This window comes from Equus asinus, chromosome 2 (genome assembly GCF_041296235.1).
Source record: "Equus asinus isolate D_3611 breed Donkey chromosome 2, EquAss-T2T_v2, whole genome shotgun sequence".
NCBI lineage: Eukaryota > Metazoa > Chordata > Mammalia > Perissodactyla > Equidae > Equus > Equus asinus.
The window spans coordinates 19,298,465-19,314,189 of NC_091791.1; the positions used below are offsets into that span (position 1 = coordinate 19,298,465).

Genomic DNA, 15,725 nt, shown 5'->3' on the forward strand with positions numbered 1-15,725 from the left:
AAAGAGCAGTGATCAATGACAGCTAAAACTATTATGTGATCGTGTGATTCTGATCCCACCCTGTATTAGATATGACTCTGGATGAGTTATTTAACCGCCAAGGCTCAGTCCCCTCATGTGTAAGTTAGGATAATCAGTGTAGGTGATTTCCTGTGCTTTTGTGAGCATTAAATGAAGGAACGCATATCACATGTTTACCATGGGGCCTGGCACCTCAGTAACAAGCTCAATAACCAGCAGGTGTTATGAAATCAGAGTAACAACTTCCCAGTAAGTTGGCTGAATTTTGAGGGGCTCCCCAAGTCTCTGAATTGAGCTCTTTCTCCAGGTCAGGTCTAAATAATCTCACCCAGAGGAAAGGGGGTTTCATTTATTATGGTTTTTCCTGGCTGCATTTGTAAGTGTGGCTGTAAGTAGATACTTGTAGGGAGCGGGGGGTGGAAACAGAGCAAATTTATTAGCAATATAGAGTCCCTAAGAGCCTCAGTCAGTCCTAAGCCAAAGATAGTTCCTTCATCTCAGGGCCAGTCCAGCAGAAGCAAGGTTAGTACCTTATCATAGACCCTGTTAAGGACTCGAGGCACCGTGGGAAACACTGTGGGCTTCAGAGTCTTCATGTCATCAGGCAGCAACCGAATATCTCCTTGGAAGAACCCAACTTTGGCTCCACAGGTGTACACAGCAGCCTAAAAGCAAAACCAAAGAATAGGGCTCAGAGTCAAAGGACCACTTCAGGTGGGGCCTGTCTTGGACAGAATTGGGGAACTAGGTTGACATCCATGGGTACTTTTCCCTGTGCAGCATCCCTCACCCCCGCATTTCAGGTATCCAAAACTCTGAGAGCCTACCCCCAGGACAGGATGGAAACTCATTTCTGTGGCGGAGGCAGGACAGATAAGACAGATTGTGAGACTTAGGGCCCACCCCTACTCCACCCACAGCTCTGGGGGATTGACTAAGACATCATCCTTTGTAAGAGGCCATTCATTATGAAGTACCTAGAAAAGACACTGCCAATTAAACTAGAACATCCCTACAATTGTAAAACTGTCTCAGTTTCAGAAATGTTAAAATGTGAAAAAAATATGCTTATTAGAATCAATATTTTATTCATCAGATGTCAACATTTTAGCCCAAGGAACTGAATATTTCATATTGCCATTTCATGCATCAACAGATAAACTGATTAAAGAGGTATTTAAGCAAAGAAAGGATTTCCCATCTATATTACCACCTGTGTTTCTGAAAGGCCAGAACTGCTTTCAGTTCTCACATTGGCCTCAGAATAGCCTGAAAAGCCTGGAGGCCACTCACAGATGGGCAGCTCTCTGCCAGCTCTCCATCCTGATGGTTCCACCTAACACGCTCTGGATCTTACCTGGTCAAATGCTCCTTCTCTGCCCTCTGTGGGGAACCTCCTTTGCTCTAACCCTAGATCTTTTCAAAAATTTTAACCAAAATAAAATTATAGAGGGGAAGTAATGTCTTGTATCCCAGCTCAGAATTAAGTATAGGTAGCAAGCTCCTGGCTATGACCTCACTGGTCTTGCAGGTACCCTGTGTGAAGCAGAAGGAAGCATTAGCCCTCTTGGACACACAGATCCACAGAGGAAGGCTCCACAGCAAGGCAGAGGTAATGCTAGGACTGGGACTCAGCTGTACCAAGTCCCTGTCTGTGCCCTTCCCTTTAGAAAAAGGACTGTCAATGATGTAGAGTTCCCTTTGGAATAGACGTGGGACTAGCAAGTCAGGACTCCCTCTTCACATACCTGCTAGGAACATAGGACACTCACCTGTACAACCCTTTCAAACATATGAGCCAAGGGGAGGTAGGATATGGTCACATCCTCAAGGTTGATCTCAAAAGTACCCTACAGATCAGGGAACAAAGAGGAGACAACATTGTATTAATCCAACTTTCTCTTCGAAGGAGATTTAAAAACTACTATTAATTCTAGTTAGTAATACTGTATTATATATTAGAAATTTGCTAAGAGAGTAGATCTTAAACGTTTTCATCACAAGAAAAAATTTGTAACTATGCGTGGTGATAGATGTTAACTAGACTTATTGTGGGGATCATTTTGCAATATACCCAAACATCAAATCATTATGTTGTACATCTGAAACTAGCATAATGTTATATGTCAATCATATCTCAATAAAATATTTTTTAAATTTTTAAAAAACTACTCCTTCCCAGAACTGCCACATATGGTTGTGCAGGTGATGTACTGTACAACTGTAAGAGGTACCCTTAACTGCACAGAGTGTAGAGCTCTGCAGTGATCCTAAAAGACCAAGACGTGAAAATGCACAGTCCTCTGGACAAAGAGGCACTGATATGTGTGCATACTTAGGCCTTAAACCTATTTTTTTCCTCTATGCCTTCTCTAATTTCAAGATTAAAATCTTATGGCAGATTCCTATTTTAATTAGGAATTTTCAATTGAAATTTAATTAGGAATTCCTCTTTTTCAATTGATCACTGACCTCCATAGATCTAAGAAAAGCAGCAGTATTTGAAGTAATATTTTGATGGGTTATCATGGCTCCTTTGGGGTCACCTGTAGGAAACAAGAGGTGGAGAGAAAGATCCTTTATGTAATTAATAGGTAGCCTTTGGCTTTGAAATAAGAAGCTACATTCAATTGGTTCTCTTCTAGAGAGCCAAGAGCTTCTCCTGTCACTATGTCTTTTTATGAATGGTATGTGACTCTGTTTATGAATGATTAACGCCCCTAGAGAAGCTACTGCTGATAGCATCATTAGCCTTCTGCTACTACACAGGGCACAGCCATAATCTTAGACAGCAATGCAGTAAAAGTTTTTAAAACATCCAAGTGACCACCATTGTTTTTATGTTTAAAGCTTCAGATATGACAATATTACCTAGGTTATATCTTATAAACTGGGCACAATGAAATGAATATAACCATAGGTCATCACGGGCCACATTAAAAGCTATTAAGAGTTCTAATAGATAGGTAGCTGCCAGATAGGGGTGGGGGACACACAGTGATCTGTGTAGAACTATCATTGGGTTACTTTGATTGAGTGAAACCATTCCAGTGGTGTCAAATTGAGAGACTGGTTGGGCTGGGGAAGAAAGTTGACTTTATGATGCCATCTTTAAGACCCCTGAAATCCATAGCATGTAAACACCTCTCAGTGTGTTCAATGAAGTTTATTTGCTTATGCTTATGTTTTTCTATTTGGGCATGCATACTCAAAAGTCGGACAGGGCTCACTCTAGAGTATATTTACCAGCCCACCAGTGGTCAGTGACTCGACCCATGTTTTTGGCTGACCAGGGGCCTCTGGGACAGTTTCATGGGTACTGACCTGTGGTCCCACTGGTGAAGCAGATGATGCTCAGGTCTTCTGGTCTAGGAGGCTAGAGGGGGAAGCACACAGGCTTAGTCTGCCATGAACTTTGAGAGCTGCATATGGCAAGACTCAAATTCAAGCAGAAGAAAACTTACCACAGGTTTTCTCAAGTTTTCTTTGCCTAGAATCTACATGAACAGAATACCAAGAAAGACATTAGTTGAAATGGACAGCTTTATGACAAATAGAGCCCTCTCTTTCCCTTTTCCATGAGAATGCCTCTGTGGGAATAGAGCCAAAATTCCAACATGGATCAGGCCCAGAAGCCAACAGTTAGGCACAATGGAAGCACCAGGGAAGAGCATGTTTCTCTAGAATAGCAACCTCAAGAGGGCAGATTCCAAATGTCCAAACTTTCCATCATACTCTCAAGGTTCAGTCATCTAGGACCATTGCTGAATCTTTTTCTTTTTTTTAAAGATCGGCACCTGGGCTAACAACTGTTGCCAATCTTTCTTTTTTTGCATTTTCTCCCCAAATCCCCCCAGTACATAGTTGTATATTTTAGTTGTGGGTCCTTCTAGTTGTGGCATGTGGGATGCCGCCTCAGCGTGGCCTGATGAGTGGTGCCATGTCCGTGCCTAAAATCCAAACCAGTGAAACCCTCCGCCGCTGAAGCAGAGCATGAAAACCACCACTCGGCCACAGGGCTGGCCCCTGAATCCTTTTGAATCATATGAATAGTTGACATTTCAAGGCTGACTACATATCAGTCACTATCCTGAGCACTTTGTATGTATTAACTCCTTTAACTCTTTACAACTCCTTTCTAGGGTAGGGACTATTTTAACCTCATTTTACAGAAGGGGAAAGGGAGATGTTGAGTAACTCGCCCAAGGTCACCTCACCAATACATGCAGAGCTGGAACGTGAACCCAGGCAGCCTGGCTCCAGAACTATACCCTTAACTACCCCTGACCTCTGTATTTATAAATTATCTACTTAGAAGTCTGTGCACACTGGCCACAGACCTTTCTTCACCCCTGGCATGGTTTCTGAGTTGTCTTGGGGAAATTATTCTCAGAGCTTCACAGCATCAGTCTAATTTACTTCTCTCCTGCCACCCTTGGAGAATAACAGCCTGAGCTCTTGTGTAGATGTCCTGCAAGTTGTCCATGGTTCAGACCAGACTTCAAGCAGTGAGTTGAGTTTCAGATCCATACCTCGGCATCACACAGAGACAAGAGCTCAACTCCACTTTTCTCCGCTCTTTGCTTTAGGTCATCATCAAAGGGATCCATGAGGATGATCATTTTCAGGCCTGGGGCGAGGCCCTGCTCCACATTCTCTAGCAGGAGTGATGCCTTTTGGGGGGTATCACAGATCACCGTGGCAATATCGGCTGAAAGCAGAGATAGAGCCAGAGGTCACTAGCCTGCTCTGTATGTCTTGCAAGGAGGAAGTGATTTTTGAAAATTTCAAAGCTAGTGGGTCCCCAAAGGAGATTATGTCTGCAAATCAGATTTATAATGTATAAAACCTGAAACATTCCATTGATAATAAATGAGCTTAATTGAAACAGCACATAGTTTTCTTGCATGCTGCCAACACGGTTTACAGTTTCTTTTTTTTTTTCTTTTTGAGGGAGATTAGCCTTGAGCTAACATCTACTGCCAATCCTCCTTTTTTTGCTGAGGAAGACTGGCCCTGAGCTCACATCCGTGCCCATCTTCCCTTACTTTATATGTGGGATGCCTGCCACAGCATGGCTTGCCAAGCAGTGCCCTGTCTGCACCTGGGATCCAAACCAGTGAACCCTGGGCCGCTGAAGCGGAATGTGCACACTTAACCGCTGCGCCACTGGGCTGGCCCCCAGTTTATGGTTTCTAGAGGAGCCACAAAATTTCTTCTGCTTAAGAATACAGACAAGGTGTATGAATTGCTTAGAAGTGGTCCCATCAATGTGTTTTATTTTGGGGAGCGAAGAAATAGGAGAAGAGAAAAGAAGGGGCAAATGGGATTTTAGCAGACAACTATTTTATGATGCTGAATGATAGCATTTGCTTTAATACTTGTTTATACAAGTAGAAAACTTCTGATTGTGTCTATAGTTCAAATGGATCTACTCAGTCTACTAGTTCTGTGACAGAAAGTGACATCTTGGGTATGTGAAAGGGCTGTTACTTGCCTATTTAATTTGTACTTGTTTCTCTAACAATGATAATTTTTTCTACAGACACACCATAGACATCGGTACATGTTGGTTAACTGTACTGATGTGGTACAAAAATAGGAAATTAAATCAATCATTTCACAGAGATTTAGTCAATTAAGTGATTTAGTCTATGGCCTCTATGGCCTTTTATCCAGTGTGGCCAAAGTAAATAATCTTATCTCTAAACTATATTGTCATACTATGCCACCTTGAGGCATTTCATTGAACCTTCTGTCTATGCACATCCCTGCCTCATGTGCTTTTTGTAGCTTCCCTGTAAATTATAACCTAGGGAGTACAGGACAAGAAAGAGTTGAGCACTGTTCTGGTTTCAGCATTGCAAGTCTGGTAACAAAAGCAGATATGGAGGAATTACTCAGCATTAAGAAAGAATCAAGTTACAATGTAATAGTAAAGTTTTACCCTTGTTGACGATGTATACGATGGCTTCTGCTCCCAAAGTATCATAGAGGGGGACGGCTACCATGGAGTATGTGTAACAAGCCAACTCGGAGATGATCCACTGTATGGAGAGAAGTTCAAATGAGGACTAGGGAACATGTAAAAGGAAGAGTCACTCAGCCAACAAATGATTATTTGGTATCCTTGTGCTAAAAAAAATCACTATGGGGCCCTTGGGACTGCCACTGCTAATGCTGTAAAGTACAGTTAAATGAAGGAGATAGGTAGGCACAGAGACAGCTACAGTACAAAGGCAGACCAGAATCCAAAGGTAGAATGTGGTAAGTTCTGTCCGTAAGAAGTATGAAAAGCATTGGGAGCTTTAAGGAGGCAGAGATCACTTTGAGGGGTGGGGTAAAGGCTATCTGGGACTGCTTTGTGGAAAGTGATGGAAACTGGGCAGAGCTCTGAAGGCCTGGTAGGATTTGGTTATGGAAGTGGAGGCAGAGAAGTCATTCAAGGAAGAAGGCAACGAATGAACAAAGATAGGATAGCATGACATCATTACATATATATCAGGAAGCGTGAAGACTGACAGGAAATGAATTGGAAAGGTGGGTCAGAATCCGATAATGGCAGGCCTTAAATGTCAATCTCGGTGTGACGCACTGAACTGTGTCCCCCAACAATTCACGTTGAAGCCCTAACCCCCGCGGGGCTGTTTTTGGAGATAGGGCCTTTAAGGAAGTAAAGTTAAGTGAGGTCATAAGGGTTAGGTCATAATCCAATATGACTGTTATCCTTACAAGAGGAGGAAGAGAGCCAAGGATGATAGAGGACAGGCCATGTGAGTTCACAGTGAGAAGGCAGCCATCTGCAAGCCAAGAAAAGAGGTCTAAGGAGAAACCAAAGATGTCGACACCTTTAACTTGGAATTCTAGCCTCCAGAACTGTAAGAAAATAAATTTCTGTTGGTTAAGCCACCCAGTCTGTGGTATTTTGTTATGGGATCCCTAGCAGGCCAATACACCAGGTTTTGTGTTAAGTTCCTGAACTAGAGTCAAGGATATCTCATCTTATTGAGGCTGGGTGTAACAAAGATAGAGTAAGTAGCTTCATGTAAAAATGCAGCCAGAGCCCACTCAGATTTTCAGTTTAGCAACTGGTTGTAGTGAGCATATGTTATCCAACTATTCTAAAACATTCAAAGATGTTCTCTGAGGATGTTGGGTCTATTGACTTAACTTGAACTTGGAGATAAGTTTAATTCCAATCATCTTAATGTCTAAAATCTACTTGCAACTCACTGTGGAAATACGGCTATGGTCAGTCTCAGTAGCAACGGATGCCTTGGCTTACTAGCTCAGGTACAACGTGCAAGTACCAATTCTAATAGGAATATGTCCTTTTCCACAATGTCCTCGAGCTCTTATTTGACAGTCCTTCAAAGCTTTCTTATTTTTCTCATACAACAAACAGACTGACTTAAAATGGCCCATAATGGGCTGGGAAAGTCCAGACACCTACACTAGACATTCAACCAGGAATTAAGGAGGCCCTAAACTGTAACTCTTTCAAGTGAAACAATAAAGAACATGAGCTCTTTAAACAGCTTTGGTAAGTCATCAGCAAGTGTCAGAGAGCTTGCTTCTGTGGGAGGGGTTTAAAGTCTGTAGACAACGCTGACTCAATTCCCTGACTTAACTTTCACATAGTTACCTCTGGCCTATTCTGAGCAAAGATGCCAACAAATTGGTCTGGTGATGGCTTGCACCCTTTATGCAAGAGATAGGAGCCCAGGTACTCTGCTCGATCAGACACCTACAAAAGGGAGAGAAAGAAAAAAGAAAGCAGTCAAGACCCCAAAGAGAACAAATTAGCTCAGGATACTGCCTTAGCAAAAGAATCTATCCAAAACTGTGGGCCTGACTTACCTGTTTGTAAGATAGCCATTTGTAGGGCTGGTTTGGTTTTCTATATCCCAAGCAAGGCCCATTGTCTAAAAACACAACATTAAAAGAAAATTAGCTCCAGTTGCAAATCCTTTGGACCAGAGAAGGTAAAAGGAGATTAGGAAGAGACAAGACACAAAGGATAAATCCACTAAGAATATGAGCTTCTCTTATGTGCCAAGGAAATTCAAAGGCAATAAGTACTTAGTTCTCAAAGACAGAGATTCTTACAAGCTACACTTGAAACATTTAGGAAATGCTCCAAAGCAGGAGTGGTTCAGCGTTGGAATATGTGACCTCCAGAGTAACAGGTATTCAGAGACAGCCGTGAAGTATGGACTAGCCCACGTGATGTGAACATGTGAAAGCCCACAAGTAAACACAAACAGCCTGTAGTGGATAATCTTGAATTGAGTTTCCCTATAATAAAAGGAATGCATGCTCTTAAAAATATAGAAAAAAATCAAAATATTGTCATAGAATCAAAAGTGGGTTCGCCTCCTGGGGAGTTAAAAATCAGACTCTCCACCAGAAGTAGTTGTCATACAAAGTAAGACTTATTTGCTGCAAATAGGAGGCCACGCGGAATTATTTCCAAAGTCGTGGCTGTCCCCAGACAAAGGGAAGCAGGGGCCTTTTATTTTAGATGGGAAATGAATATTCAAAAGGGAGAGGTGGGTATTTGCTTGTGCAGGCTCAGTTGGAAAATGTGCTTCCACATATGCTGCAGGTTACACTATTAAGGCCTCAGCTCCTCCCAGAGAGGAGATCTTAGTATTAAAAATGGGGCAAAGTTCATGGGTGTGCTCTTGTGGTGAGGCCTGGTCTGGTTCAGAGTGGTTGATGGCTGCATCACTTGAAATAGTTAAATGCTTCCAAACCCACCCTTGAGTTCCTCAGGGCAATTAGCCAGTGACAATATGAGTCAGTAATAATATCATCACATAAACACCGTTTATTAACCCTGGTATTTTCTTTTTTAGTTCCTTTGCATAGTTTTACAGGGTTATGTTTATGTCAAATACATATTTTAGTTCCTGCTTCCTTCCCCTGTTTTGATATACACATTCCCATGTTGTAATATCTTCTCTGTAGAGATTCCAAGGGCCTTAGTACTGCCAACTGATGGAGGGTCTCCTACGGCTGGATTTATCTCATTGTGGATATTCAGATTGCTTCCAAGTTTGACACCTCAAATAATGCTACAAATATTTTCAAATTTAAAACATTTTCTTAGAATAGAGTCCCTAAAATGAAATAACTGGGTTGGGAAGAAAGGGTCAGAACCGCTCAGGTTTTTGACACCTGGCCTCACATAGCTTAGTAGGGCAGCTGTGACAACTTACTTCTCTCCCACCAGCCATGTACCAAGTCATAGACACTAAACAGTATCTTTTTAACATGTCTTCTGGTTTGATAGGTTTAAGAAGCTATCACTTTAGTCTAAGTTTCTTTACAGCTATTAAAGTGAGAACTTTCCCTTGTTTAAGTTCTATTTGTTATCATGAATCATCTCTTAGTATACTTTTCCTGTTTATGTGAGAGGTCTTTTGAGATACTGAGGCTTGTAAAGAACTACAAGAACACATACACACACGCTTGTGCTTACACACAGCACACACACAGGTGCACACATGTACACCTGCCTTCAATATTTTTACAATTGTGTCTTACGTTTGAAAATAGAAGAGTTAAACTTCTGAACACCTAAACTACTCAGCTTTATTTAAAATTAAAATGAGTCTGGGAACATCTACTTACTAGAGTAACTAGTAACCTCAGCCATGGAAGGCACGGAAGTTGTGGTGTGAGGCTAAGAACAACGGTAAGCGGCTAAGAGGCCCCCACAGCTAAGTCAGAATGAGACTGAGTTATAAATAGAAAAGGAGAAGGGGAGGAAATTTTACATAGAGTATCTAGTATCCCAGTTGCTGAGAGGAATTCAGGCCTTTCCAAAAGGAAGCATTCAAGAGAGGGTTACTGGGGGCCGGCCCGGTGGCGCAGCGGTTAAGTGAGCACGTTCTGCTTCAGCGGCCCGGGGTTCGCTGGTTTGGATCCTGGGTGCAGACATGGCACCGCTTGGCAAGCCATGCTGTGGCAGGCGTCCCACATATAAAGTAGAGGAAGATGGGCATGGACGTTAGCTCAGGGCCAGTCTTCCTTAGCAAAAAGAGGAGGATTGGCAGCAGATGTTAGCTCAGGGCTAATCTTCCTCAAAAAAAAAAAAGAAAAGAAAAGAAAAGAAAAGAAAAAAGAGAGGGTTACTAGGAATTCAGAGGTAAATAAGAGAACTTCCAGACTAACTGACAGAGGAAAAAGAAAGAATGCAAGAAAGAAATATCCACTCTGATTACAGAGATATAAAAAAATGAATGAGGAGACTGTCCACAGGAAAACTTAGTAATTTTTCTTCCTGCTGACAGTTGCATGAAAATTCAGGAAATCAAGTCTCAGACTGTGACCTTCTCTGAAGCCAGGCAAGTCCTGCTCTGTTAGGTGTTCACAGCCACTGCTCCAGCCCGAAGGGTGGGCCGCCTCTAGTCTACCAACGAGATTGTTTGTTCTAACATTAATCACTAGTTATAGCTACTGTTTATGGAATGCTTCCTCCGTGCTAGGCACACTCGGGCATTTGGTCTTCCCGACTTTTCTTAGCCCCATATACTCAGAATCATGAAGGACTAGGACAGCTTCTTCAAGCTCACTCAGTCAGTGGTAGAGCTGATGAATGTGGAAAAACCATATTGCCTCTGATCACTTCCCTACTGATGACCATTCTAGCAGAGGCCCGCGGTCAAGGAACAAGTAAATAATTGGCCCAAAGGGGCACCAACTGAAGTCTCATTAAACTCTGTGCCCTAATCAGCTTCAGCCCGATTAGCCAAAGTCATGACCAGGCGACAGCCTAGCCTTTGATTAACCCACTTATCTCAGCTCTCCTTCTGTTCTAAGGCGTGGCCATCTACGAAGAGCCCACCCATTGACAGCTTCTCAGCAAAATTGCTGCCCTAAGCTAGGTTGAAACTCTGGCATGCAGAACCCGCAAAAAACCTTTGTTAATGATTCAGATTCTCAGGTCTCACAATTTGGAATTCCGATTCAGTGCAACAATGTGGAGCCAAAGAATCTGTATTTGAAACATTATCACAGGTAATTCTCAACATAGACCATCTATTGGGTAGGGGCTAAAAGTGTCTGTTGGGGCTGATGTATTCAACCCCAGTCAGGACCAGAAGTGTCATTTTTCTGTGGAAATAGCCAGGCCAGACTTCTCATGCCTGCTTACATGGGAAGCCATTTTATCAGTTTAGTTTTAATTTAGTATTGAAAAAAAAATTTCTAAATGAAATATCTTATGTGCCATATATCATAAATGAAATGATTTGTTTCTAATTACAATAACAATGCCATGATAACTCAGTAAAGAAAACTTTGAAAAATAGAAAATCCCAAAGGAAAGTCTGTTATATCAGCTATATACTATCTTAAGTTGCCAAAAAGGAAAGAAACTAATGGTTGATTTGGTTTTCGCTTGTTATTTGCATGGAAGTCTAAATAAGTGCTGATTTGCAGCCAGAAATACCAAGTACGGTCCCCTCTGGAACCTTCAGATAGAAATTTTTTTTATAATAATCTTTCGTTGTCTGGAGGAGCAACTACGTTTATAAAACGCTTAGAAGCCGACCTAAAGTAGAACAACCTAGTCAGACAGACAGACTCAGATTTCGGTATCAGCTGCAACATTTTCTGGTTTTGTCACGTTTGGAATGTTCTTGAACCTCTGAGTCTCTGTTTCCTCACTTTTAAAAATGGGGGTGATGATATGTCCCTAAGGTTTAGGGAAGATGAAGTAGATGGTATAATGAGCAGTACCTATTGCATAGTTAGCACTTGACAAGAGCTGACTATTAAATAGCCGTGGTTATAGTTAAAAGGGTTAGGGGAAGGGAGGGATAAGAAGTCACAGAGGCACACCTACTGGACGGAATGTCACCAAAAGAAAACAAATGGAGGGAGAACTATAAGCAAGTTGATTTTGAAAGGAAACTAGCACACTTGGCATTGGTTCAGAGATACAAGATATAAGTACTAAGCCATTCTGTGTTCCTGGAGGAGCTACCAGAGCCCAGGTGATGGTGTTTCTAAGACAGCCCAAAAGATAATTGTCTTCCCTGATACTAAGAGTAGCAGCATGGGTCAATATCATGAAACTGGGGTCAAAGGTGAGGTAGAAGTCAGGAGGCCTGATGCTAATTCTGGCCCAGATTCTGCACCTGTAAATGCAGGGGATTGCATTTATGAAAAGCGCGTTCCTAAACAAATATAATGTACTAGTGAGTTAATCAGAACACTTTCTTATACATTGTTGTTGACTTTTTAACAACAACTTGGTAGGGAAGTTCTCCTTGTGCTAAGTGAGAAACAGATTCAGAGAGGCAAAGTGGTTTGCACAAGATCACACAGCCGGAAATGGAAGAAGCGGGTTTCAAACTCCAATCTGTCCTCTACTGTTTCCAGCACCCATCCTGAGACTGTGCTGATGTGCCCTCCATTTTGTATGTTGGGATTCTACTCAGACCACCACGTTTAATCAGCCGGGGTTCTAGAAGTGAGACAGGGAAGAAGAGGCATGGAACAAGACCCCACTGCGGTCTTCTTACAGGCACGGTTAGACTGCCAGGCTTACCAGACACAGCAAGTCCTCTTTGGAAAATTTCATACGTTGTCTTGGCATCCGAGAAGTAGTAACGTATTAGGTCGTTGCTCTCCTGGCGAGCACTCTTCCGTGCTCCTCCCTAAGACACAAGAGCAAGTTTAAGCCAAGCCCGAGTCTCTCCCCACCCTTTGCAAACTCTTATGGATTAAACTGAAGAGAACAGAAATGCTAACCATTGCGGTCACAGGGATAAGCCCTGCACTATTCAATCAATCAATTTTTTAATCTCAAAATTGTAATATCTTCACATCATTAGAAACCCAGAGACTGTCACTGTTATGTTTTTGACAATCTCCCCACCCCTCTAGGCATACACACACACAGAGGAAAGATAATATCATAGGTTTATATCCTTTTTAAAAAAATCATATCAGGTTTAGATATCTATCAAATGCATACTATGCTCCAGGCTCTGTGCAAAAACCTCAGCTTCAAAGTGAGTTAAAACAAAATCGCTGCCCATAGCACCTCATAAAAGAGAGTTTTTGGAGTGGGGTTGGGGTGAGAATATAATACTGTGATGGACATGCTGTAAGAAAAATATTTGTTTTGGGAGATGAATGGAGCAATCAATTCTGTATTAAACATGTACAAAGCAACCAATTTCTTCCTAGAAAGACTACAGAGAAGAAATAATATTTCAATAGAGACTTTGAAGATAAGTAAGCATTCACCAAAAAGATGTGGTTTGGTGGAGGGGAGGGAAAGAAGAACAATTCTGAGTGAAGGACCAGCCTGAATAAAGGCACAGAGACAACCAAATACATTGCAGAGTCTCATACACAGCTAGAGAACAAGAGTATCTGAGAAAGAGGGTGTAGCTAGGGATGTGTCTAGAAATGTCAGCTGGAATACAGGATCAGGCGCTGATGTGGATTCGGAAGCTGCAATAGGATCTGCAGGCATGGCTCAACCCTTATGAAAGTTAGTCTAGAGAAGAATAGGCATCAGTTAAATAAGCATTCAGAAAGTAATAACTACTGAGATAAGGGCTATAAAAAGTATAGGGTAACACGTGAGGCTATCAAAAGAGATGTGACTTAGTCTAGTCATCTGACTTAGACTTAATCACCAGGGAAGATTTCCATGAGATGTCACATTAAGTCAAGATGTCAAAACTAAAGTTCCTTCTAGTAAAAGAAGATAGAGTCTTGCTGTCTGTTTACAGAGATGAGCTGAAGAAGAAGGAAGAGTGAAAGATGATTCGATTCAACTTTAGGCAACTGGATAAGAAGAGATGCATTTAACTGAGAGAGAGCAGGCAAGGAAACAGGAAAGGGTATGTGTGTGCAAGGGAGAAAATATGCAATAAAGAGACTTGTTGAGCCTGGCGCACTTGAGTGCCACTGAGGTGGACTGGAACTCGGGAGATGTCAGAACTAGAAAGTGAGATTTGGGTGTCATAGCCTCATAGGTACATTTTCAAGTCATAGGAGAGGAGGGTTTTTCTCAGTTGTGAGGATTTAGAGCAGGGATTGGCAGACTATGATCTGGGGCCAAATACAGCCTGTTACCTTCTTTTATAAATAAAAGTTTTATTGGAACACAGCCATGTGCATTCATTTACATATTGTCTGGTGCTTTCACACTACAACAGCAGAGAGGAGTGGTTGCCCCAGAGCCTATATGGCCTGCAAAGCCTGAACCATTCACTGTCTGGCCTTTACAGAACATGTTTGCCAACCCCTGCTTTAGAGGAATCAAGAGACGGTGAGACTGAAACGCTAGGATGAGGAGAGCAAAGAATCTAAGTGACAAAGAAAAACTGTCTCGGAATCAGGAAGAGATCTCATTGAAGGAAATTATGAAAGGCAAAAGGAGGAGTTTTAAGAAAGAGGAAGTCTCAAGTCAGTTGAGAGGAAGGCTGAAGGAGAAATCATTAAGTTTAGAAGTTAGATTATGAATAACCCAGAGAAGTTTGGGGAGATAGTAGTGGTAAAGGTCAGATCTCAGTGGGTTGAACTCAGAAGAGGAAATCAACAAGCAGACTAATCTTAAAGAACTCTGGTAGAAAAAGGATTGAAAGGAGAAGGGGCCCTGAAGCAGCAGGCTCAGCAGGCTAGGAGGAAGCCAACGAAGAACACGTAAATATAACAAAATAATTGGGAATGTGGTGGAGAGTGGAGGTCAGTAACTTGGCGTAAGAGCCCCAAGTAGAGGAAAGAAGTTTTTAAAAAGATCAGAAGGGCTTAACTTTATGAAGGAACAGGAATGCTTTTTTTCTCTGAAAAGGGTTGAAGATGAAAAATGATGAAGAGAACATTCTTGGAGGTTCCCCTTTTCTCAGAGATACAGGAAACTGTGTGATTTGCTGAAAGATGGGGAATTGTGGGGAAAAGCCCAGTTCAACTTCTGCCAGTTTTAAGAATGAATGTTATCTCAAAGCTGGAATTTAACTCGATCACTTCTTTACCATTCTCAGACACTGGGCATCTCAATGAAAATGTTCTCCTACCCCAAAGGCAGGACTCTATCATCTAGATAATGGGTTGGCAAACCTTTCCTGTAAAGGGCCCGATGGTAATATTTTAGGCTTTGTGGAACACATACGATCTGTCCCTCTTTTTAGTTTTATTTTTTTACATATTCCTTTAAAAATGTAAAAACCATTCTTAGTTTGCTAGTAACACACAAAAAAGGTGGGTTTTGCCTGTCGGCTGTAGTTCGCCCATTCTAGATTACTGGCATCATAAAACTTAGCCATGGTTTCATTTTTATTACAAAGGAAATGTGCTATTAATAGAAGTTTAAACTTGTAGACTTTTTGTTGATTGCTAACCCAAAGGCTTACTTTCCCATGCTACCCAATCCCCTTCATGAGTTATCTCAAGGTCTTGAATTATAGTTTGTGTTCAATCAAGGTTGACAAACTAAAAAGGTGATTGGTAAGTTACCTCAATTCCCACTGACTGGTTGTTGAGATCAACCAGAGGCAAGACTGACTGAGGTCTGTAGATCAGCCACAGGAAGATGGCGGCTCCAAAGGTCAGGATGCAGATCAGTGCCGGGGTTGAAAGTGGGGAAAACAAGAAGTTAAAGATAAAAAGCATCTTTGTGAATAGTGGCAGGAAATTCAGGCCTTAAAAAAAAAAGAAGGAAAGAAAAAGTT

The 15,725-nt window shown here is 41.8% G+C and overlaps 1 protein-coding gene across 6 annotated transcripts in view; it reads right to left on the reverse strand.

Moving 5' to 3' along the window:
- The window catches only part of ACSL5 (acyl-CoA synthetase long chain family member 5), a 50,246-nt gene that overhangs the window by 10,808 nt on the left and 23,713 nt on the right, over window positions 1–15,725 (reverse strand). For all 6 annotated transcript variants that reach the window (XM_070483173.1, XM_044750785.2, XM_070483162.1 and 3 more), the window contains 11 exons: window positions 15,511–15,695; window positions 12,587–12,695; window positions 7,882–7,946; window positions 7,667–7,768; window positions 5,969–6,068; window positions 4,554–4,732; window positions 3,486–3,518; window positions 3,346–3,397; window positions 2,494–2,567; window positions 1,794–1,871; window positions 552–686 (listed from right to left, as the gene is read on the reverse strand). In XM_070483173.1, the coding sequence (XP_070339274.1) occupies window positions 552–686; window positions 1,794–1,871; window positions 2,494–2,567; window positions 3,346–3,397; window positions 3,486–3,518; window positions 4,554–4,732; window positions 5,969–6,068; window positions 7,667–7,768; window positions 7,882–7,946; window positions 12,587–12,695; window positions 15,511–15,666 (1,083 nt within the window). In that variant the 5' untranslated portion in view covers window positions 15,667–15,695. The remainder of the gene's footprint in view (window positions 1–551; window positions 687–1,793; window positions 1,872–2,493; window positions 2,568–3,345; window positions 3,398–3,485; window positions 3,519–4,553; window positions 4,733–5,968; window positions 6,069–7,666; window positions 7,769–7,881; window positions 7,947–12,586; window positions 12,696–15,510; window positions 15,696–15,725) is intronic.